Source organism: Odocoileus virginianus, chromosome 5, assembly GCF_023699985.2.
Source record: "Odocoileus virginianus isolate 20LAN1187 ecotype Illinois chromosome 5, Ovbor_1.2, whole genome shotgun sequence".
Classification (NCBI taxonomy): Eukaryota; Metazoa; Chordata; class Mammalia; order Artiodactyla; family Cervidae; genus Odocoileus; species Odocoileus virginianus.
The window spans coordinates 22,861,953-22,887,721 of NC_069678.1; the positions used below are offsets into that span (position 1 = coordinate 22,861,953).

The 25,769-nt window shown below is 45.1% G+C and overlaps 1 protein-coding gene across 5 annotated transcripts in view; it reads right to left on the minus strand.

The window, feature by feature from the left end:
• Nucleotides 1-11,978: 11,978 nt before the first annotated feature.
• RXRG (retinoid X receptor gamma) overlaps nt 11,979-25,769 on the minus strand; it is a 50,919-nt gene continuing 37,128 nt past the window's right edge. For 4 of the 5 annotated variants that reach the window (XM_020885230.2, XM_020885232.2, XM_020885235.2 and 1 more), the window contains 6 exons: nt 22,342-22,502; nt 22,096-22,225; nt 20,632-20,764; nt 19,245-19,336; nt 17,622-17,727; nt 11,979-12,273 (listed from right to left, as the gene is read on the minus strand). In XM_020885230.2, coding sequence (XP_020740889.1) covers nt 12,126-12,273; nt 17,622-17,727; nt 19,245-19,336; nt 20,632-20,764; nt 22,096-22,225; nt 22,342-22,502 — 770 coding nt within the window. In that variant the 3' untranslated portion in view covers nt 11,979-12,125. Of the gene's footprint in view, nt 12,274-17,621; nt 17,728-17,753; nt 18,913-19,244; nt 19,337-20,631; nt 20,765-22,095; nt 22,226-22,341; nt 22,503-25,769 lie in introns of those variants that run through there. The other variant, XM_020885234.2, reaches the window with a different exon arrangement.

Sequence of the window (25,769 nt, forward strand, 5' to 3'; positions counted from 1 at the left end):
CCATGTGAGGTTCATTTTTCAAACTGTTTTCTCTTTTGAAAGTCCCGCCCCTCCTGGCTGCGGGTTTCCAGGGAAAGTGACTGTGAGGCCCTGAGCCGGCAGCAGAGGGCGCCCAGGGCTAAACAATCCTGGCACCCACCGTCCCGCTGGGGCCGGGCGGGGTGAAGGCGGTCAGCAGCCGCCCTGACCGCGGAGACCCTCCCCTGGGGGCCTGGACCTGGGCCAGCTCAGGGTGGTCGGAGGTGGCCTGTGCACTCCGAAACTGTCACGGGAGAGGTTTTCATGGAGTTTTCCATGGAGAGGGGTGAAAGCTGCTCTTCCCTGGCTGGGAATGAGCTCGACCTCTTCGCACGTTCGCAAAGGGTCCTTTCCCAGATTCGGCTTTCCTGCCTGCCTAGGGGAAGGGGGGAGGGAAGGGCTTTCCGTTCTGTTCGCTCCGCAGCCCCTCCTAGGAACGCCCTAAGCTAACGCCGTATCTGGGGACCCAATCTCTCTACTGGAGGAAGGCATTTTTTGGTTTATTGCCTGGAGCCCTGAGATCTTTTAGGGGACAGATCCTCCAAGGTCTGAGTCCCAGTCTTTTGAATTACATCAGCGGTGGCAAATTAACATTCACAGAGGGTTTACTTGACTTTTTTTCTGTTGTTTTTTTGGAAGCAGCCCAAAGACGTTCAGAGGTCATTTGGACCCAAATCTATTAAATAAGGGATGATATAAACCTGGAGGTATGAAAGTACAGGGCCTGGTGTGTAAGGAGCTCTGGGCAGATGAGGGTGACCTGTGACTCCGGATTCACTGGCAGTGATTGCAGTTGTCGTTAGGGAGTTTTTTAAAGGGATTTTTATTGGAGTATAGTTGCTTTACCCTTTTGTGTCAATTTCTGCTGTAAAGTACGAATACATTTATCCCCTATCTTTTGACATTCTGTTGATCTAAAAAAAATAGTCACAACCTAAAAGGTTGAGAGTTATGTTTTATTCTGGGGGTATTTTTAGGAGTTCAAGCAAGGGTGATGGTATCTCAAGTAACTCTGAGAAAACTGCTCTGAGGAGGTGAGCGGGTGGGGGGAGCCAGGATATATAGAAGTTCTACAACAAAAGGCAGGTAGTGGGAACATCAAAAAGTTATTATTAATTAAGGGAAACCAGATATCTCAAGTTAAGGAATTTAGCACTTTTTTGTGATGCAAGTGTCTGGGCTCACTGAAATAATTCCTTTCATATGCATCTCAGCTGTCTGGGGCTAGTCTCCAGTGTTTTTTCACATCTTGAGCTTCGTTGGGGCTCACAATATGGAGTGGCTGCAGCCTGATGGCTGTTAGATCACAGCCATCTATGATTTCTTCTCCTTCCTGAGTGCCCTTAGGGCTCATATTGGAGGGCTGCAATTGCTAACGACTGTTACATCCTTCTTTACTCCGTTTCTTACTTCCCACTTAGGTCATGCAAAGCACGAAGTTGAGTTCCCTGTGCTATCCAGTAGGTGTTACACATATACACACTACCATGTATAAAATAGATAACTAATGAGTATCCCCGGGGCTCAGATGGTAAAGAATCTACTTGCAATGTTGGAAAACTGGGCTCAATCCCTGGATCAAGATGATCCCCTGGAGAAGGGAATGGCAACTTGCTCCAGTATTCTTGCCTGGAGAATTCCATGGACAGAGGAGCCTGGTGAGCTGCAGTCCGTGGGGTCACAAAGAGTTGGACATGACTGAGCGACTAACACTGTAGTATATATATGTCAATCCTAATCTCCCAGTTCATCTCTTCTCCTCTTCCCCTCTTGGAAGCCAGTTTGTTTTCTACCTCTGTAACTCTGTTTCTGCTTTGCAAATACGTTTATGTGCACCATTTTCCTAGATTCCACATATAAGCAACACTGTACGATATTTGTCTCTCTGTCTCTGACTTACTTTGCTCTGTATGACACTCTCTGGGTCCATCCATGTCTCTGCAAATGGTATTATTTCATTCCTTTTTATGACTGAGTAATATTCCATTGTGTGTATGTACCACATCTTTATCCATTCCTCTGTCAATGGACATTTAAGTTGCTTCTGTGTCCTGGCTGTTTCAAGTAGAGCTGCAATGAATGTCAAGGTGCATGCATGAGTTTTTGATATAGAACCATGAGACCGTTTTTTTTCCAGTGGCCTCTAAACCAGCTCTGAAGACAAGTGTAAAAGATAACGATCCAAACAAAATATCATTTCAGCAAAATTTTTTACAATTTCAATGTGATTTATTTGCCCAAGTTCCACATTTATTAAAAACACCCTTCCTTATTATTTTCTTTGCTTACTGTATTTATTAGAGCACAGTTGGTACAGAATCTACCTGCCAATACAGGAGATGCCAAAGATGTGGGTTCAATCCGTGGGTCGAGAAGATCCTCTGGAGAAGGAAATTGTAAACCATTCCAGTATTCTTGCCTGGAAAATTCCATGGGAGCCAGGCAGGCTACAGTCCATGGGTTCACAAAGAGTCAGACATGATTGAGCCACTGAGCATGCACATTGTATTTATCAATCTGTTAATCCATGTAGACGCCTTGGCTATCAAATATAAAGGTAGTGCTGAAGATAAAGGACCAGAGGTCTTGGAGTTCAGTGGCACTTGCTTTGCATCATCATTGAGGGTGGTTGAGGCCCTCAGTCTGCCTGTGGGTCCTGGGGCAAGGTATGGGTCTGCAGAGTCTGTTTCTTCATATTTAAAAGGGAGCTAGCAAGAGCTCCCCTGCCTATTACTCTGAGGCCAGATTACAATCACAGATCTGTATGTGTTTTGTGAACTCCAGAGTGCTATAGGCATTTCATTTCTTAGTGTCCTGTGGTCCTTGTACTATTTTCTCAATTTCAGGTTCCCTGAAGGCAAAGAACATGCCTCAATGTCTTTGGTCATGTGCCATGAAGAGTAACTCAGAAGACAGTGGGGACTTTATACCTTCTGTTAACAGTCTACCCAAGGCTGGTTTTCTGGCTTGTGGCTACAATGATGGGGCTCCTGGGCTTGCTTCAGGACTCCTACTTGCAATGGGCTGCCATCTATTGGGAATGAAGTCAAAGGTACCAATTCCACTAAACATGTATTGAACAGCACCCTGCAGTCTGCTCAGATCTGGTATGGATACACAGTTGAATCAGACATGATCTCCACTCTCAAGGAGTTTGCAGGTAAAGTTGATAGCACAAACAAATGGCCAATAATGCCAAGTACCATGTTAGATGTACTCAGAAGGAGGCACAAAATAATGAAAAATTGCAAATATGGAGTGACCAGGACAAGCTTCCTAGAGATGTGGCATTTGAGCTGGCCTTACAGGATGAATAGACTTGATAAGTGAATCTGACACAGTAGTCATGCCAGGCAGAGAAGACCATTTGAGCAAAGACATCACCAGCAGACTGTTAGAGAAAGGTTACGCTGGCAGGAGGTGAGTGCTTGGTATATGTAAGAAAGAGAAAGCTAGCAAGTTTTGCTTTGTGGCCTAGCCTTGGGGCACATTTGTTGCCCTGCTAAAAGGCATGGGCTTATCTCAAATCCGAAATGAAATCATTACACCTAATGTGCTTGGTCAAAGGGCTCGAGATGGGCCATCTGGGTCAATTCCAAGGGGATTCCAAGGGGGAAGTGGCATGGTGTTGCCAAGGCAATCAAAACAAGCAGAGTCAAGGTGCTGCATGTCTGGGTCCTGGTTTTGACCAGTGCTGCAGTGTTTCAAGGGCTTCCAAGGTGACGTTGGTGGTGAAAAACCTGCCTGCCAATCCAAGAGATGTAAGATACACGGGTTCGATCCTGGGTTGGGAAGATCTCCTGGAGGGGGGCACAGCAACCCACTCCAGTATTCTTGCCTGGAGAATCTCATGGACAGAGGAGCCTGGCGGGCTACAGTCCTAGGGTCACAAAGAGTAGGACATGACTGAGCGACTTAGCACATACGCGCATCATATTGTAAAACCTCTAAAGATAGACAGGGGAAGATTTTCTTTTCTTCCAGACAGCCCCCAAACTGCCCTGTGGCATCTTCATTCTCTCCCCATTGATGGTGCCCCAGGCAATGCTCAAAACACCTCATTTCAGTCATTGAAACATCTGGTGGAATCTGAACTTCAATTTCACGTTGAATTCAAGCCCCTTACTGTGGCCCGACAGGAGCACAGGGACATGAGTTGGGGGAAGGTGGAGGAAGACAGGAAGATGGACTCCTGTCTTCAGAGTGCTTGGGTCAACAGGAAGGCATCAGTCTGTATGTTTACAGGTATTCCTCAGGCCTTCCAGGCACTCTCTCACTCCCATCAGGCTGGCTCTGTGTTTCTGCAACTTGGCCAGCACCGGGCTCCCCTTCTTGTAGGTACCCATGTCCAGTCTCAGTGAGGGTGTTCTTTTCTGTCTGTTTCATTAGGTTTGTATGTAGGGGTCCCTTCCCGCTCCTTGGCCCCCTGAAGTGGTGGGGTAAAGCCGCAGGACCACCCCCGAGTACCCTTTATTCTCAAGAAATCTCCTCTTAAATTTAAATCTGTGAATTTAGGCTCAAGAAGTATAAAGTAAAAGTCACAGAATCAGCTCATCTTTTTTTCTTTCATTAAAGTACAATTGCTGTTATATTACATGTGTAAAATACAGTGATTCCCAATTTTTAAAGGTTTTACTCCATTGATTGTTATTATAAAGCATTGGCTATTTTCCCTGTGCTGTACATTAATACTTGTAGTTTATTTCACACCCAATAGTTTGTGCCTCTTTATCCCCTACCCCTATATTGCCCCTCTACCCAACTAGCTTGTCCTCTATCTGTGTCTGCTTCTTTTTTTGCTATATTCACCAGTTTATTTTAGATTCCACATATAAGTGACATCATACAGTACTTTTCTTTCTCTGTCTGACTTGGCATACTTCACTTAGCATAATGCCCTCCAAATCCATTCATGTTGCTGAAAATGGCAAAATTTTGTTCTTTTTTTACAGCTGAGTAGTATTCCCTTCTACAGACATATCACATCTTCTTTATCCATTCCTCTGTTATGGACACTTAGGCTGCTTCCAATCAGTCTGTTCAGTTGCTCAGTTGTGTCTGACTCTTCGTGACCCCATGGACTGCAGCACACCAGGCTTTCCTGTCACCAACTCTCAGAGCTTGCTCAAGCTCATATCCATTGAATTGGTGATGCCATCCAGCCATTTCATCCTCTGTCGTCCCCTTCTCCTCCTTCCTTCAATTTTCCCAGCATCAGGGTCTTTTCAAGTGAGTCAGTTGTTCGCATCAGGTGGCCATAGTATTGGCGTTTCAGCTTCAACATCAGTCCTTCCAATGAACACCCAGGACTGATCTCCTTTAGGATGGACTGGTTGGATCTCCTTGCAGTCCAAGGGACTGTCAAGAGTCTTCCCCAACACCACAGTTCAAAAGCATCAATTTTTCAGTGCTCAGCTTTCTTCACAGGCCAGCTGTCACATCCCTACATGACCACTGGAAAAACCATAGCTTTGATTAGATGAACCTTTGTTTTCAAAGTAATGTCTCTGCTTTTTAATATGCTGTCTAGTTTGGTCATAGCTTTTCTTTCAAGGAGCAAATGTCTTTTAATTTCATGGCTGCAGTCACCATCTACAGTGATTTTGGAGCCCAGAAAAATAAAGTCTCTCACTGTTTCCTTTGTTTCCCCATCTATTTGCCATGAAGTGATGGGACTGGATGCCATGATCTTAGTTTTCTGAATGTTGAGTTTTAAGCCAACTTTTTCACTGCTCTTTCACTTTCATCAACAGGTTCTTTAGTTCTTCTTCACTTTTTGCCATAAAGGTGGTGTCATCTGCATATCTGAGGTTATTGATATTTCTTATGGCAATCTTGATTTCAGCTTGTGCTTCTTCCAGTCCAGCATTTCTTATGATGTACTCTGCATATAAGTTAAATAAGCAGGGTGACAATATACAGCCTTGACGTATTCTTTTTCCTATTTGGAACCAGTCTGTTGTTCCATGTCCAGTTCTAACTGTTGCTTCTTGACCTGCATACAGATTTCTCAGGAAGCAGATAAGGTGGTCTGGTATTCCCATCTCTTTCAGAATTTTCCACAGTTTGTTGTGATCCACACGGTCAAAGGTTTTGGCATAATCAATAAAGCAGAAATAGATGTTTTTCTGGAACTCTCTTGCTTTTTCGATGATCCAGTGGATGTTGGCAATTTGATCTCTAGTTCCTCTGTCTTTTCTAAAACCAGCTTGAACATCTGGAAGTTCACGGTTCACATACTGCTGAAGCCTGGCTTGGAAAATTTTGAGCATTACTTCACTAGCATGTGAGATGAGTGCAATAGTGTGGTAGTTTGAACATTCTTTGGCAGTGCCTTTCTTTGGGATTGGAGCAAAAGCTGACCTTTTCCAGTCCTGTGGCCACTGCTGAGCTTTCCAAATTTGCTGACATATTGAGTGCAGCACTTTCACAGCGTCATCTTTTAGGATTTGAAATAGCTCAACTAGAATTCCATCACTCCACTAGCTTTGCTTGTAGTGATGTTTCCTAAGGCCCACTTGACTTTGCGTTCCAAGATACCTGGCTCTAGATGAGTGATCACACCATTGTGGTTATTTGGGTCATGAAGATCTTTTTTGTATAATTTTTCCGGTGTATTCTTGCCACCTCTTCTTAATATCTTCTGCTTCTGTTAGGTCCATACAATTTCTGTCCTTTATTGTGCCCATCTTTGCATGAAATGTTCCCTTGGCATCTCCAATTTTCTTGAAGAGATCTGGTTGCTTCTATATCTTAGTAATTGTAAATAATGCTGATATAACATTGAGGTACATGTATCTCGAATTTGTGGGGGTTTTTTGAGGGGAGTATATACCCAGGAATGGAATTGCTGGATCATTTAGTAGCTCTATTTTTAGTTTTCTAAGGAACTTCCATACAGTTTTCCACAGTGGCTGTTTACATTCCCACCAACAATGTACACCAGCTCATTTATCTTAAGTCCTGTGTGAAAGCATTTGTACTTGTTCTTTAGACTATGAGGGAACTTCCTCGCCACACATTGGGACTTTAGCCAAATGTTTAACAGTAGGAAAATTCCATTCAGTTTTCTATTCCATTAGTGATGCTTGAGAGCAGGGTCTCAATATCAGCACTATTGACATTGGCCCTGACGGTTCTTTGTCACAGGGGCAGTCCAGTGCATCATAAATGTTTAGCAGCATCCCAGGCATCTACCCAACACATCTCTTCCAGTTGTGACAATCTTTTTAGACATTTAAACCTCCCATCCTCTGGGGGTGGGGGTAGGGAAGAAGTGGCAAAATTGCCCCCTGGTGAGAACTCCTGCCTCACAGACAAAAGGAAATCGTTGAAAGTTTTTGAGCAAGGAAGTAAGGTATGATTATCATCAAAAATCACTTTGTTGGTGATTTATCATCAAAAATCACTTGATTGGTGATGCTAAGAACAGGAGTGGTCAAGGCCAAGATATGCTTGCTGAGCAAATAGTATCTTTTTAATCATCCCTAACCATGTACAAGGCAGTGTCATAACATTATCTCATTCATCGCCAGGGCCATCTTCTGTGGAAGGTAGGGGAGACTATGTTTCACTGATGAAGTGTACACACAGAGGAAGAGGCTACTCTGGGGAGCCTTCAGGTTGAAGAATAACAGTATGGAAAGTGGGGAGGGTCCTTTGCCACAGAGTCTAGGACTTTCTTTTCAGAGCAGGAATCCTGTAGAAAATATTTGGATCAATAATAATAGATACTGCAACTGAAATTAAGAGCTAACCATGTGCTGTGTGTCTCATAGATCCACTTACTTAAGGCTCTCAGCAGGCCCCTGTGAGCAGGTACTATTATTATTTCCAGTTTACAAAGTCAAAGACTAAAGTCTAAGTGGTCAGGTCACGTGTTCAAGGTCACTCAGTGATCAGAGATGGGATTTTAACCAGGACTGCTGGGCTGACTCCAGAGCCCCTGTTTATGACTATGCGCTTGTGTTCTAAGTTGCTTCAGTCATGTCCAACTCTTTGTGACCCCATGCGCTATAGCCAAGATCCTCTGTCCATGGGATTCTCCAGGCAAGAATGCTGGATTGGGTTGCCAAGCTCTCCTACAGGGGATCTTCCCAATCCTGCGTCTCATGCCTCCTGCATTGGCAGGCAGGTTCTTTACCACTAGTGCCAGCTGAGAAGCCCGTTTATAACCATGGCAACATCCTAAACTAGTTCCCAGCATGTGAGAGAACAGAGGCACTACAGTTTCCAAACCTCTTCCACTTCATTGTCAGCACTTATACTTAAGTGAGGCCTTAGTTCCATTTTACTGATGAAGATACAAACTAGAATACAAGTGTTAAACCAAAACTGGAAATCAGAATGGTTTGATTCTTTATACAGGACATTGCGTGATCCTGACCAGGATATGGAATAGAATATTATGGTAGGTCTCAAAGTCAGAGATAAGATTTTAGCTATTACAATCTCATGCTTTAGAAGAAAATTAGTATTTTTGCCCATCTTCTATGTTGGGTGCTGTGATAAAAGCTTTGTGCACATCATCTATATAATCTTGACAAGAATCCTAGGGCAAAGAGCATAATTATCCCAACTTTCAGATCAGGTCATTGAGGCTTGGTGAGACTGATGTCCATCATGAATGGCAAAGTCAGGACTCAAACTCAAATATGTCTTGTGCCAAAGCACACACTCCTACACTGGGCTTTCTGGGTCAATTTATCTTTTACCCTACAAGGTAGGTATTATTATCTGATGTTTGCAAATTAGGGAAAGAAAGAAAAGCCAGAGCGGTGAGGTGACTTCCCCCAGACACAAGACCACCAGCTGGGGGACCTAAGAGCCAGTTTCTGGTTGACTGTGTGCAGAATCCGTACTCCTCACCCTGGACACTTGGGTCCCAGCTCTATGAGAACTCTTGGGAACACAAAACCGACTCCTCCAGTATTGCTGTCTGTGTGAGTCAGCCTAGGGAGCATGGGGACTGTAACTCTCAGGGAAAGTTACTCAACATTGTTGGGACAATCTGTTCTCCCCAAAAGCTGACTTCTCTTAACTGTGACGTGAACTGAATAAGTGAAGCCACTCTTCAGAGGTGTGGACTCTAGAAGCTTCCAGGCTGCTGTGGATCAGAACCTGAAGGCCATTTGAACATCTACTCGGTTGCTCGTCCGGGGTGTGAGGGGAACCAGGTCAGGAGGGAGGTGGCCTTAGGGACCCCAAATGTCCGTGACGGGACCAGCCTGAGAAGAGACGCCTGCCCAGCTTTAGCCAAGTCCAGTGGGTTCTGTGCCAACAATTCCAGGAGACACCATGCGATGGACATTTAGATGCACTGCTGGGCCTTCTGCAGCCTGAATTATGCTCCAAGCAAGAGACAGGGTTCAATGAGGAAGGGATCAAAGATTGGAATAGAACTTGGGTTCTAGAACACCTGGGCCTGGTGGGTTTCCACGGAAGCCCCACGTTACCTCTTAAGCAGCTGAAAGTGTCCAGTGAGTTATTCTTCTGGTGGAGGAAAGAGGTCAGGGAGCCCACCATTAAACTCTAGTCTCTTCCCACCCCAATTGTTTCCATCATGGTTTACAAATAAATATAGATTAAAAACAGCATAATTAAGATTTTAATTCCATTGTTTAATGGAATTAAAGGCAACTAAGCACACACATTTATGACCAACCTAGATAGCATATTAAAAAGCAGAGATGTCACTTTGCCAACAAAGGTCCGTCTAGTCAAGGCTATGGCTTTTCCAGTGCTCATGTATGAATGTGAGAGTTGGAATGTGAAGAAAGCTGAGCGCCGAAGAATTGATGCCTTTGAACTGTGGTGTCGGAGATGACTCTTGAGCATCCCTTGGACTGCAAAGAGATCCAACTAGTCCATCCTAAAGGAGATCAGTCCTGGGTGTTCATTGGAAGGACTGATTTTGAAGTTGAAACTCCAATACTTTGGCCACCTGATGCAAAGGGCTGACTCATTGGAAAAGACCCTGATGCTGGGAGGGACTGGGGGCAGGAGGAGAAGTGGACGACAGAGGATGAGATGACTGGATGGTATCACCGACTCGATGGACATGAGTTTGAGTAAACTCCGGGAGTTGGTGATGGACAGGGAGGGCTGGCATGCTGTGATTCATGGGGTGGCAAAGAGCCGGACACGACTGAGCGACTGAACTGAACTGAACTGAAGCACACATAAGGGATCCCTAAATTTTCTTTCCCAGGAATAAAGCAATTTTTATTTCTTCAAAATTGTATGATCACTGATGGGATGTATCTGGACTGGAAAGTTAGTCCTGGGTTTCTTTTTTTTTTTTTTTTTTGAGAGGACAAATTGCTGATGGGGAATGAGGTATCTGCCATCCACAAAGCCCTTTAGGGAATTCTTTCCAGTTGTGTGGAACTCAGTTCCAAACACACTTTTACTATGTGCCTGCGTGTGTTTGTGCTAAGTCACTTCAGTCAACTCTTTGTGACCCTATGGACTGTAACCAGGCTCCTCTGTCCACGGGACCCTCCAGGCAAGAATGCTGGGGTGGCTTGCCATGCCCTCCTCCAGGGGAGCTTCCTGACCCAGGGATCGAAACTGCGCCTCCTGTGGCAACTGCATTGCAGGCAGATTCTTTGCCACTGAGCTACTGGGAAGCCCCTATGTGTGCGTACTGCACGCCAGATCCTGAGTCAGGTTCTGGTGGTGTGAAGGCGGTAAGGAGGCACGCCATGTGCAGCTGTTCAGGTTGTACATTCCATGACGCTACGGGGCACAGAATTGTGTGTCTATCAAGCTCTGTTCCTGCAGGTGCTGGAAGGTGACTTGAAGAAGATGGGCTGGCTGTGATGTTAGTTAGACACGGCTTCTGCCCTCAATGAGCTCACATCCAGCAGACAGTAGGCTGTAAGACACTAGGAGATCACAGGCTAGAAGCTGGAAGAGGCTCTCTCTGTTTCCCTTTTGGGAGCAGGCTACATAGGTAGCGTTAGAGATGATGGAAACATCTTCGGTGCCCTCTGGTCTCCTCATTGCTATTGCTGCGTGTGCCTAGTCGTTCGGTCGTGTCTGACTCCACGGTCCCATGGACGCAGCCCATCAGGCTCCTCTGTCCGTGGGGTCCTCTAGGCAAGAATACTGGAGTGGGTAGCCGTGGCTGGGATTGAACCCAGGTCTCCTTATTGTAGGTGGATCCTTTACCGTCTGAGCCACCAGGGAAGCCTGTTATTATTCCTAGTTAAAGACAGAAATTCCATTCTTTTACCAATACCAGAATCCATTACCACCTCCCACGGACTCCCACGACCCAAGTATCTTCCCCCATCAAAAGAACATCTTCTCTAACCTAAATAGGAAAATAATTTGAAGAATATATGTATGTATAACTGAATCACTTTGCTGTATACCTAAAACTAACATAACATTGTTAAACCAACTATGCTCCAATACAAAATATAAATTGGAAATTAAAAAAGAACATCTTCTCTTGTCCTTATACTCCATGGCCCCCAATCAGGACAAGGCTATTAGTACTCATCATTCTTAGGAGTGAAAAAGCAAAAAACAAAAAAACCAAGCTGACTCTGAAAGACAATGTTTCTTCCCAATCTCTCCAGAGGCTACCCTGGGGCAACGCTGGCTATGCCCAGCTTAGACTTGGGGCATCTAACTGTGTGATTCACGGTTTCAGGACCCCTGCCTCAACCCCTATTCATAACCACCAGTACCTTTTCTCCTGCATCTAAGATAACTTCCCTGCAGCATAATAATTCACCCTATGCTCCAAACAGTGCCAATATCACATATGTTACTTTATTATTCATTCATTGGCTTTCCAAGGCAAGTGAAAAAATAATTTAAACCAATTATATGTACAGAGGCTTGGTTAGTTTTCCCAATAACTTCCAGAAAGAACCCCATTCCCTTAGATAGCAAAGAAGGGTTACATTTAACATCTATACAAAACTTCACCTATAAAAGTCACATGTGTAGAAAGGTTTCTTTATTATAAGCATCACGTCTGGGGAATGGGTAGGGGTCAGGGCGGGAGGTGGAGGAACATGTGCAGGGTGGGGGTCCACACACATCTGCCCGGGCTAGTCCTGTGCAGGGAGGCTGGTGGCTGGTGGGGCTCAGGTGATCTGCAGTGGGGTCTCCAACATCTCCATGAGGAAGGTGTCAATGGGTGTGTCCCCGATGAGCTTGAAGAAGAAGAGGTGCTCCAGGCACTTCAAGCCGATAGAACGCAGGGCTGGGAGACGCAGTAGCAGCTTGGCAAACCTGCAGGGAAGCGAGGAGACCGTAAGAACTGGGGGGCCATCATGCACGGGGCAGCTGCTGGCACGAGGCCGCTTGTTTGGTCTTCTTGACCAGTCTGTGGTCAGAAGAGAGAAACTGAGAGGGGAATCTATCGTAGCCGGAGAATCTCTAATCTGGGGGAGTTTCAGAAATAGGCTTGAGGTCTCATTTAGCTTCCTTAGATGGAAGTTGGATCCTGTGACCTCTTGAGGAACTCGTGACTTCTGTGGTCACATCCCAGAATTGCCCTCAGCACCCCCATTCATGGCAGGTGAGAGCCAGTCTGCTTGCGATGAGTCAGTGCCAATCCTAACCACGAGATGTTCCTTACGTTGTTTGTGCCCAGAGGTTCCTGGCAAGATCTGCCCAAACGCTTAGAACGCAGCCCGCAGATGTGCTGAATCCACAGGGGTTGTCCCATCGGGGAAGGTGCTCCAGGCATTCAAGCCACTGAAGCGTGGGGCACGGAGGGGCAGCCGCAGCTTGGTAAAGCACCATCAGGCACCGCAATAGGTTCTGGGATCCAGGGGAGCCCCTGCCCTCAGGACCAGCAGCTCTGATCGCCTCCCCAGACGATGCATTTCCTCAGGACACGCTTACCTTAAGCAGCGTGGCCGCAGTGTGCCTCAGTCACATTTTTGTTACCGCTTTATAATCACTTTGTACATCAGCTTCTTAGTCGATTGCTTGCCTTTGTTTTGCTTTTTGCCTAAGAAATGTGACTTTCTTTTTTAAATTTTTTTAAAAAATTATTAAAACATAGTTGATTTACAGTGCTGTGTGAGTTTCAGGTGTGTGTGGTTACTCAGTTACACATATGTACACACACATGTATATTCTTTAGCTGATTCTCTGTTATAGACCACCACAAGGCATCTAACACAGCGCCCTGCCCTGTACAGTGAGCCCTGTTGGTTATCTATTCCGTATGCAGTGGTGCACAGATGCTGAGCCCAAACTCCTAGTTTACCCCTCTCCCCCTTCCCCCTGTGGTAACCATAACTTTGCTTTCCACATCTGTGAGTCTCTTTCTATTCTATAAATTCATTTCTGTCATTTTTTTAGATTCTACATATAAGCAGCATCATATGATATTTGCCGTTCTCTGTCTGACTGACTTCACTCAGTATGATAATCTCTAGCCACCATGGAGAACACGATGGAGGTTCCTTAAAACACCAAAAATAGAGTTACCATATGATCCAGCAATCCCACTCATGGGCATACATCCAGAGAAAACCATGATTCAAAAAGATATATGCACCCCAGTGTTCACAGCAGAACTATATACAATAGCCAAGACAACATAAATGTCCATCAACAGAGGACTGGATAAAGAAGATGTGGTACATATATACAGTGGAATATCTTTCAGCCATCAAAAGGATGACATAATGCTATTTGCATCAACATGGGTGTGTTTACCTTTAAATTAGGAAGAGGGGGAGACAGAACAGAGTAGTCTCTGCCCCTCATGGGCCCATAGTCTGTTAGGGGAGATAACACACACATGCGTGCATACACACTTACTCACACGTGCCTCCCTCACATGTGCACACACACACCCTCATCACTCACACACAGATGTGTGCACACACATTCACTCACACTCTCATCCCCCCTTGCACAGAAGCTTGCACACACACATACATTTAAGCACACATATTCTCCTCCATTCTCATCTGCCCTCACACACTGGTACAAGCACTCAGGCACACAGGCACGTGTAGACACACTCACACTTTTCAGTAATTAAAGACCTTTAGTTGCAGGGCTCAACAGAGGGAGAGAGACTAGTATCTGAAGAATTAGTTCTGTTCTGACATATCTCTCAATCAAGCCACATTTGTAACCTGCTTCTGTGGCCCTTCTTCATCTCTCAAAGTCCTTTTTGCTCATGAAGCTTATTTGCAATGTTATTTATGACAATGACCAGAAACTAAATAACTCTACTTACAACTTTCAATAAAAAGTACAGGAACCAAAATCATGTTAGCCACTACAGCCTTAAATCAGCAGTTTCTGGTTGGCTGGATCTTCCCTGGAAGTCACAGCATTATTTCATGAGAAATTTTCAAATTGGAATTTTGATACTCCTTGAAAATGCATATAGGTCTGTATTTGTGCCAAAACAAGTTTTAAAGAAATGTGGCAATATAAGAAAAATAAAGTAGCACAATCTTAAGAGGTAAGAATTACCTCCCTATATGGAAAAATTAAAGGTCTATAGCAAGGCCAGCACACAACTTCAAAATGTCTGATTAGGAAGCTTCTGAGTGCATCTGAATGGTATCACCATGCTGTGAAGAGGCCATCAGATAAAGAACAAGGAGGCTGAGCTCCTGGTTGTGGCTCCCGATGGAAGTTTTATAGAATTAAGCAAAGGAAAAGGCTTTACACTTCTTTATAAAGTGTAAAATTAGATTATCTCTGAAAATGTATTTTTTTTTGCTCTAAAAATGCCAAAGTTTTACAATATGTAAAATACCAACCATTTTAGATACAAACTATTATACACAGAATGGATAAGCAACCTATTGATTAGCACAGGTAACTATATTCAATATCTTCTGATAAACTATAATGAAAAAGAACGTGTATATATCTATACACACACACACACACGCACACACACATGTATAACTAAAATCACTGTGTGGTACAGCAGAAATTAACACAGCGTTATCAATGAAATACATTTTTAAAGAACGCGAACCATGCCGTAGCTCGGCCGTCTTTGCTGTCTGCCCCAGGTTCAGAAGCTGAGACCAAGCCTGTAGAAACAGACACACTTTCTCACAGACGCAGCCGCCGGTGGCAGTCGCATTTCTCTCTGGTGTGTTTGGCAGCGAGGCCTTGGAGGGTGCCTGCTGCGTGCGAGAGAGAATGTCCCTGCCGGCTCTGCCCTCTCCTGAGCTTTGATCTCTGCTTTCTGGTGGGGGAAGCAGAACTCGGCCCTGCAAGATGTACTTCTGAAAAGTCTCCACGGAGGGGCAGCCCTCCACCACCGAGAACAGGCCCCGCGTGCCAGGAACACCGCCTGCCATTTCACAAACCCGAGGTGAGCAGCCTCTGACACGCTTCCCACCTGGCGGAGCCGAGTAACATCCTGACGGACCTGCTCAGTCTCAGGGTGGTCTCCTTCTGCCAGGCTGTGCTGGGCACACCAGGTGTAGCCTCTGCACCCACTTCCTGCACCCCCAGGCCCTGCTTCAGGCCAGGCAGCACTTTTCCCTCGTGCCTGGAAGCAACTCAAGCCCCTGGCAGTCCCTTTCCTGGGAAAACAGGCACGTTCCCAAGTTTTCAAAGTGATATTCATCAGAAGCAACCTAGCCGTCCACCACAGGGCAATGACTGGATACATTAGGATCCATCTATCCTCTGAAATAATACAAAATCACTGAAAACAAGAACTTTGTGCTTTTCAATATCTGAAAAAAGTAAAATAGCTACGGGAGGAAAGTAGTACACTGAACCAAATGATTTCAGATCCGTAACTATACATTTCTAAGTATACACATATTCACAAATGAAGCTACTAGAACTATACCTCTGAAATTTACAATCAATATTACCTGCTTAATTTTTTTAATACACTCATTTTTAATACATTTAATGTATTTTTAGATACATTCATTTTTTATAATAAAAATAAATACATTTAAAAATACATTTTAGATACATTCCTTATTCATGAAAACATGCTTGGCTTTTATAATAAGATTTTTTTAAAAAAGAGTTTTGTTTTTTAAAGAGGAAAAGGATGAGTATGAGCTTTCCTTGTTCTAATGCCTGGCACACAACACGTGCGCACACACACAGAAAACCTTGTGTAATGTTGCCGAACCGCTGGGAGATTCAGTGAGTGTCACCAGCATAGGGTTTTCAGTCAGCTCCTAAGGGCCAGAGGCTGAGCTGATGTTGGCAGTCAGGCCCTGCTTGCTGGGTGGAGATTTTTTCAATCTTACCCACTTGCAGGTATAGGAGAGGCTGCCAGGCACCCACCAAAATCCACTCTCCCCTTCCTCCTTGGCATCTAGCTGCATACATTCTCCAGATAAGCCGTGTGACCGAGTTTCAGCCAATGGAAGTGAGGGAAGGCAGACGGGCCCTCTCCAGGTCCAGGCGTTGCCCGTAGAGACACCTCTGTGCCCTCCTCCTCTGCCCCTCCAACCATCAGCATACAAATACAACGTGACTTGGGGACCATGGAGCCCCGAGAAGGACACCTGGGTTCCCGAGTGATGGTGTGGAAAACAGTGCTCTAGACTGATTATCCACCCAGGATTGATTTGTGAGGAGGAAACAAATTTGTGTTCAACTCCTGACATTGGGAAGTCTGTTGTCACAACTTACTCTCCCTAACACACCAGGCCTGCACATTTATTGTACCAACAGGCTGGATCCCACTCACTCAGATGCATCCGTTTCCTGTGATTAAAAAAAAAGCAGAGCTCATGCTCTTTTAGACAACTGATAGTGGCTTATGATCCAGGAAAAAATGGGCTAATAGAAATTAGATTTCATAGGGGAATAAAAGTCATCAGTGAGAACTGGGAACACATATAATTAATTCTAAAAACAAACTAATGCCTTTAAAGGAGTTTATTTAAGTTTCCATTTTCATTTTCAGTTTTCTGTGAGATTTGTGGATCTTTTTCTCTCTTTTTAACTAGAGTTAGCAGAGTAAGGAAACTTTTATTCAGTTGTACTTGGGGGAAATATTTGGGAAAAGTATTCAAGAACTCAGGAATACTGGCAGATGGCCTCAGAGATCTTCTGACCCATGCCCTCCTTTTCAGACAAGAAGTTCAGACCCAGGACCTTGCCAGAGCCTACAAATGGTGACTTCAGGGCTAGCGATCACCTCTTGTGGCTGCCAACGCCTGTATCTTCTACTGCAGTAGGGCTCCCATTGGGGCGAAGCAGAAAGCAGCGCAGTCACATTGGAAAGCACAAGCTCTTTGAAATCAAACACACATGTGTTCGCATCTCACTACACCATGCACCAGCTCTGTGACCCTGGGCAAGTTCCTTACCCTTTCTGAGCCTTGAGACCTCTTTGAAATTAGAGATAAGGACTTCCACAATTACTCACTCATTTGCATGTTCACTCAACATTTAAAGATGAGTATTATTTGCCAAGAGCAGTGATAGGCTCTAGAGTGCTAGAGTGATGTTAGAGTGGTGAATGGTGGATATACAAGAGAGACAAGACCTCCAGTTTCATGAAGCTTTGAGCTGGTTATGAAAACATCTAGACAGAGCCTGCTGAACATCACCATTCATTAATGGCTACTGTTGTTAGCATTCTTTCAGGACTCCCTCACCTGCCTGGTTGTTCTGGATACTTTTGCTTGGTGTAGGCCTCGAGGGTGGCATAGACCTTCTCTCGCAGAGTCTCTACCTCGGACGGGTTGGAGAGACCCTTGGCATCTGAAAAAGACAGCCGATCAAACCTCTGGTTACACACCTCTGTGGAACACCCTGTTAGAGAGGCTGTCCCCATTCATATAGGCCACATCCTTAGGGTAACTGGAGACAGACGGGATGAGGGGCATTGTGAAATACACAGAGCTGCTGCTTTGCGCCTGCCAATCTACCCAATGAACTCCTGAAGCAAAGGTACCCACCGCTGACTGCAAGGAGGAGAGTCTCCTTTTATCTGGGCCATCGTACATATACTACCTTTACACATTCATTGAGTGTTTACTCTGTGCTAAGTGTGGGCTGAATGAAAAGACAGGGAACAAAAACCAGACATACCTATGCCCTGCTTCAACTAACTGATTACCTAATTCAGAGATGAAGTGCATGCATCAGTTACTAGGTAATTCTGAACACTCATCTTTCCTGACTCATGGCAGCCTGTGGTGAAAGCTGAGCTCTTGCTCCTCCTTGCAATGCTTTTCCTCCTTGAGCCCCCAGGACATCATTCTCTGGTTCTTCCCTGTCTGACCCACTGCTCCCTCGCAGGCACCTTTGCTGTTTCTTCCTTTTCTCCACAACTTCGAAATGTGGCCATGCCCCAGGACCCAGTCCTCAGCCCTTTGCTCTGCCTCCGCTTACACTGCGGATGAGCTCGCACCAGCCTCAGAGCTCTCCACGCTAGGTATAGGCTGACAGCTCTCAAATGTACATCTCTGGTGCTGCCCCCTCCCCTGAACTCCAGAATCACATGAATAATTGCTTCCTGGACAGCCACTCTTGGGCATTTGCATCCATCTCAGAGTTTCACATCCAAAGACCTGCTTCCTAGCCACCCACCCTTAGAACCTACATTTCAGTCAATGAAAATTGTTTTCCAATTGTTCAGGAAAACAAAAATATTTAATGCCTCTCTTTCATATCCTATGTACAATACATCAGCAAAATCCCATAAGTTCTGCCAAAAAATATATGCAGAACCTGACTCCTATTTTTTTTTTTGCATGGAAGTAGTTTATTTGAGGCAGTGACCCAGGGAAGAGGAAGGAGGGACCAAAAAAGGAAAAAGCAGGGAAGGAAGAAAAGCCGACACATGAGTACATAACTGGACTGGTCATGGCCATGGGCAACTGGGACTCAGTCTCACAGGGACCCTCTAAGGAGGTATGTAGAATGTACCTCAGGATTGTCCACCTAGGGAAGGAAGATGGAAGCACGTATTTATTCACTAGTTTCTGTCACTCCTGGGAGACCTGACCACTTCTTACCACCTCCTTTACTACCCTAGGCCTCTGTCATCTCCCACCTTCCCCACTGACCCCCAACGTGCACACTCCAGGCCCATTTGAGACACTTTTCAAGATGGCTCAAGGAGCAGAGGCCATGCAGAGGTGACCCTGTCCTCCCCACGGGCAGGTCCCCTGGCCCTGCCTTCTCCCCTCTCTGTCTCCGCTGAGCTAGAGGGCCAAAGAACATCAGAGCACTGGGGGCTGACCATGGCGGGGGGCCAAGCAAGACGCCGTCACCTGGGTTAAACAGCACGATGGCTCGCAGGCACCCCAGCTCTGACTTATCCATCTGCATGTCCTTCATTTTGGAGACCAGCTCAGTCAGAACTCTGTTCACAGGAAACAATGACAGGGAATGAGAAAAGCATGAGCACCAGACCAAAGGCTGGGAAAATGAATGCAATCAATATTTATTATGTACCCCCCCCCCCACGTTTTCCAGTCAATGCGCCAGGTACTGGGGGCACAGAAATGAATCAGACGCAGTCCCTGATCTCAAGGAGCTCAGAGTTTAACTGAAGAAACAGACAGAAACAGCACATAGCAACAAGGCCAAAGTCCCAGGGGACACCCAGGAGGAGGCGGCGAGCTCAGACAGGGGGCTGGAAAAGCAGCCTAGAGGCTTTGGAAGCTGGTAGAAATGCAACAGGTGAAGCACACCGAGGGCACCGCTTTTCGGGAAGAACACAGCGGAGGACGGCGTTCCCTGACACAGAAGGAACCTGCAGGCACCATCAGGAGGACTAAGGCCACTGAAAACCTGGAACATGTGGGAAAAGGCAGGGAAGGAGGAGCGGCGTCTTAGATGGACATGCACACGGCCCTGGAAAACCGTTTATGTTGGGGCTGGGAAGGGACCACAGGTCCCCGGCACTGGGTAGAGAGACCATCTTCCAGCTCACCCTTCCCTTTCCTAGCACATCTCCATCCTGTCTCCCCAAGTCATGCATCTCTACTCATTTCTCATTGCCTTAAATCACCTGGCTTAATTTCCCTGAGGGCACAGAATCCCAGACTGAGGCCATTGCTCCCTCAGCGGGCTTGCCCCAGAGAACCTGATGCAGAGCCCAGCAAAAACCCTAGCTTACCTTTCCTGGACTCCTAAAGTCAGATTCTAAGCCTTCATTCCTGTCTCAGCTCTCCAGGATAAACAGTTCAAACTCCCCACCCCTACTTATCATTCAGTCATGTCCAACTCCAGAGACTGTAGGCCGCCAGGCTCCTGTGTCCACGGGATTTTCCAGGCATGAATTCTGAAGTGGGTTGCCATTTCCTTCTCCAGGGGCTCTTCCTGACCCAGGAATAGAACCCAGGTCTCCTGCATTGCAGGCAGATTCTTTACTGACTGAGCTACGAAGGAAGTCCAATCTTGCTAGGTAATGTCAGTAACACCATCTCTTCCTTGGAAACCCATAGGTTTTCATCTGCCAATAACTTTGTTGGCCTCTGACTGGCTCTGTCTCCTTAAATCAACATTTTTTAAAATCACTTTCTCATTCCCCAGGTTTATGTTTTCATGTGCTTAATGGTCTCTGCTTCCAGCCATATGTGTACAGCTGATTGAGCTATCCATTCTAAACGCACACATGTACACACACACATGCTGGAAGCAGAAGAGACGCACCTGTCGAAGATGGAGCCCACTCCAGCACTGTGGGCGCTGCTTCGGTGGACGTGCAGTCCCGTGGCCAGGAGGATGCCGTCCTGCACAGAGACGGAGCGGTGGGAGAAGGAGGCGATCAGCAGCTCGTTCCACCCTGCAAGGATAAGAAGGTGGCCTTGAGGGAGGCCTGCCACACTCACGCTTCATGGATAGCCATCCAAGGCGGGCATTATTATCCTTTGGAATAAAAGTAGAATCAGAATCCAGTTCCAGACAATACTGCTACTTAGTGAAGGAACAAACGATAAGACGGGGGTCTCCGGACCTGGGGCTATGCCCATCCCCAGGCTCCCCGTGTGCTGCATAGAATGGTAGCTTGAGAACAAGGCTCTTTATTCCCCAGTCCATCAACAGATGTGGATTGAATACTTAACGGGTAATAGTCACTATGTTAGCTGCCGTGGTGGATAAAGCAAGCATACCTTGCAGTCTCTGCCCCCAGGACCTGACAACTTAGTTTTATTTCTTTGGTGTTGTCTAGTATGGGCTGCCGTCTATGGGGTCACACAGAGTTGGACACGACTGACGTGACTTAGCAGGAGCAGCAGCAGTGTCACCCAGCATGGCATGACGCTTTCCACTGACACTCAGGGATCGCTCATTATTTGATAGGAATGAAATGAGTGCACTGGCTTCCAAGGTCAGCCAATCTTCATGAAATTTCTCTGCTCGCTCCGTGACAAAGAGGAGCTTTGGCATATGTCAACTGCCAGTGTCCCAGAAATGGGAGGTGAGAGAAATTACAGCATGTAGAATATTAAAATAGGGAGGGACCCTGGAATCCATCTAGTACCAGCCTGAGCAAAAATCTTTGGCTTCCCTTACTTCATCTGTGAAATTAGAATATCTCTATTTTCCAATTTCATAATAATAATGAGGCAGAGCTTCAGATTGTCTTCAGTAAAAACTATTTAACTCTCTTTGAAAATTGAATGCAAATTATAAAGGCTGTGTAACATTTGCATGGAAAAATAGTTCTTTTCTGGTAACTATAAGGATTCTAGGAAGCAGTTTAAGAAACCCAATGGACAGAAAAGTCTCTGCTTCTTACTAACTTGCCTCTTTTTGAAGTGCTATATGTGTGTTTAAAAGTTATTTTTCTCTGATAATAAAATGCATGTAGAAACTGATACAAATTTCATCGTGTTAAAAAAAAATTAAATATCAAAAAAAGAAAAAGTCTTATTCCTCCACTAACAAACTGTTTTGTTTGGGAATGAAAAGTTTGGGAGAGGACCATCCAAATTTAAGAGACTGTAAGTAATATAAAAAAAAGAACAATCTCACATAGGGTTATCCTTTCTCAACAGGATGTACCAGCTTGGAGGGGTCCAACTCCATCAGGTCACTTGTTTTAGAATCCCAAGGGCAAAATGGCAACCCAAGTGCTTGCCCCAAGAAGAAAGGATCCTTGGTATCACTTACCTGCCCGGAGCAGAATGACTTGGTCCTCCAAGGTGAGGTCAGAGAAGTGGGGTATACGCTTGGCCCATTCAACGAGAGTAAAAAGCTGCTTATCGGCAGCATGGCATATATTGGTGACAGGGTCGTTAGTCTAAAAAAGGAACAGAGTAATCTGAAGGGACAGAATCTAAGACTCAAACAAACCCCTTGCCCATGTCTAGCCCCATCTAAGATCTGGCAGCTGGATGGAGATCTAAGAGCACCTACCGAATTTTCCGTGTTCATGTCACCATAGGATTCTGTCTTTGGTTCAACAGCAAGCTCAGCCTCCAGAATCCTCTCCACGGGCATGTCTTCGTGGCCACTGCTGGCACACTCTGCCTCACTCTCAGCCCGCTCCCGGCTTCTCTGCCTTTCTTCCTGCACAGCTGGTAAGGACAAGGATGTGCAGACGTTACCACGTGCCCAGGACAACAGTGGGAAATTGAGTTCCCTCCCCAAGCCTCCATTTCCTCATCTGCAAAATGGGCACCATCATGGTAGTGAATCAGGACATTGTCCTTTAACAGATGAAACCAAGAAAGCAGAGTGTTTGCTTATGCCTGTGCACAACTGTGGGTTTTTTAGTCCATATTCCTTCCAGTTCATTATGGTGACCTCTCTAAGAAGTATGCATTTTAAGCTTTAATTATCTCCAATTTTGCCCTTTCTTTAAGTAAACCACTATCTCCTTGCATGCTGTATGCCATGTCCTTCCTCCACCGGCTATCTCTAATAAACTATGAGCACGCAATAGTTAAGTAACAAGCACATTACTCTAAAAACTCCCCCTGTCAGATCTTATGCATCATCCTTGGCATTCACGTCCCATTAGGTCTGCCCCTAGTGCACCAGCCTGAACACAACATCACCTGATCTGACTTGTCAGGGAAGATCTTTAGGGAGCCGTGCAGGCATTTAGTAAGCAGAAAGGTGGAGGAATGTCACCTAGATGACATTTCAGAATCAGTAGATGATTTAGGGGGTGAGGAAGGGTACACAGGCAAAGGTGGAGGCTGGAATATTCTCAGATTCCCAAAACTTAGGGTTTCCATCTAGAACCTTCTGGGTCTGTACATGAGAATGTCAGCCAGACCCCTTCCCCAACTCTGTCTTCTTCATTGGGAGGACAGTCTCTATGGGGTTAGTTTCCATTTTCTCAAAAGCTTTAGTTTTCATCTTATTCCCAGTAGCAATAAACAGAATTCAACATTAGCATACATCTTTTTAAATCCCAAGAATCAAGAAAATTATACTCTAAACAGTGGCTAAGTGGGACCTCAGTGATAACTACTCCGTCAGAGATTTCTACGTCTCACCCCCTCTCCTTCCCTCCCCATCATCCACTTTCCCAGGCACCTCCTACTCTCTGAGGGCAGAAGGAGCTACAGAGAGTGCAGAATGAACTGGGACCGGATGCTGGACATTTAGTTTCTCACGCAAGGGGTATTAGCGATCTGTCAAAGTAGGTCAGAAAAGGGCCTGCCTCACAGACACAGCTGATCACGTCACAGTCTCGGACAGAGACGCTCCAAGAGGCCTCAAGATGAGAATAATACTCAGGGGGTGAGAAGGAAGGAAGGAGTAAAGGAAGAAAAGGAAGAGAGATTAAAGCAAGGGACTAAGAAAAAGGAGAAACAGGAGAGAAAGAGGACAAAGATGAGAAAATAGCAGAAGAGCAAAAATCATGTACTGGGAGTCAAATCTTTTTCAAAATGGACCTGACCATTTCCTAGCCAGCAGCATCAGACATGTTACTCAGCCTACAAAGCCTCAGCCTCCCTGTACGTAAGGTGGGGCTTGTAGTACTTACTCTAGATTGTTTTCTGAAGATTGAATGAAGTAATAATTTAAAAGTTAAAAAAGTAGCAACTTCCCTCCCCTTGGTCTGTCTGCACTCTTGGACTCTGCTCTGGTCCTCTCTCCATCCCCTCTTTGGACCTCTTCGTCTCTCTCCTTGTTTCTCTTTCCCCCTCCTTCTTTCTTTCTGTCCATTCTGGTAGCCTTCATTCACTGACGATGTACAGAAACTCTCATATGTGTCTTTATATTCAGTTGGATTTGCTGGTTAAAGTTGAATGCTTCTTGTATTAATTTTTTAACACAGGTTAATGGGCTTCTATTTGTCTTAATTTGAAAAGATGTGGAAAGCAATATAAGTTGCTTTTGTGGTCCTCAATTGATTTCTTCTATAGATTTGTAACATTCAAGGAAAATAACTTTCAAACTTCAAAGAAAATAACCTTAGCTTCAGGGAATTATATCCTAATTCCAATTCTGTCATTAATCGAGTGATTCCTTTTCTATTCACTCCTCTTTTTTTGTGCCATGAATCTTACTGTCGTCAATAGGAGTCCAGTATCTCTGGTTGGAGGAAATTCGCTATGGACAGACATTTTGAGCTACTGCGACTTCATGCCTCAGGCTACATTTAGGGGACAGTGGGATCTAAAACAGGATTATTCTTTAGTCCAACATATATCTATTGGGATGCACTAAAATAGCCAAAATTTATCAAGCTCTTTCTCTGTGTCAGAATTGTGCTCAACATTTTCCATAGACTACATGTCATTTAACCCTCTGAAGAGCTATCAACCACAGAGAAGTTAGGTGACCTACCTAAGGTCTCAGAGCTAGAAAATAATGAAGTTAGCATTGTAGACAGACCCAGGCTGGCTGTCTCCTGAGCCTCCGTCTAGCCCCTCTTTACTACCTTCAGGACTGTAGGCTGGTTGGATTAATAAATCCACAGGGATATCAAATGCTGCCTAAATTGCTTGAAAATACTCCATTCTCTTACTACCCAAACCACATTTTATGGCTCAGAATTGTGGAAACAGACTACCCCAGAGCCCTGAGGATTGTTTGGTGGCCTGGATGCCAGAGGGTCCCAGTCCTACAGCTGCTCTGCCACTAGCTTGCTATGTAAGCTTAGGCAAGACTCTGGCCTCTCAGAACGTCCGCTTCTTCATTCAGAAAATAAATGTGTTATATCAGTCAACAGCAAATGTCCATTCCAGCTTCACCCCAGTATGTACCCTGATTCCAGACAGGTGACTTCTGAGCCCACCCCAGTTTTATCTCTTTCTATCTGTCCAACTCTCTAGTAATATAAATTCCATAGTATCACTCAGTTATCTGTTCCAGAATTTCATTATTCTTGCCCACAAGAAGGTGCATGAACTGAGCCCTAAATTCTGCAAATAAAGACCAGAAATGATAGTGGCAAAGGGAAGGCTGTCCAGTCACTTTTAAAAAGTGACATTTCATATAGTGAGATGAGAAATTGATTTCATTTCTTTGCGTTCTCTTTGTCAGGGTAAATAGTATGAATTCCTTTAGTAATTTCCCAAAGAGCCCTTTTCCACTCCTAATTTTTAACGATTCAGCTTTTCATCACTCTTCTTTCACCACATTATTTTTTTTAAATTCAGGAACCAAAACTGGACCCAATTTTCTAGTAATGAATCAGAATACTAGGTTTAAAAGAACCTAGAGACTGTTATACAGAGTGAAGTAAGTCAGAAAGAAAAAGACAAATACCATATATTAACGCACATATATGGAATTGAGAAAGATGGTATCAACGACCCTATATGCAAGGCAGCAAAGGAGACACAGACATAAAGAACAGACTTTTGGACTCGGGGAGAAGA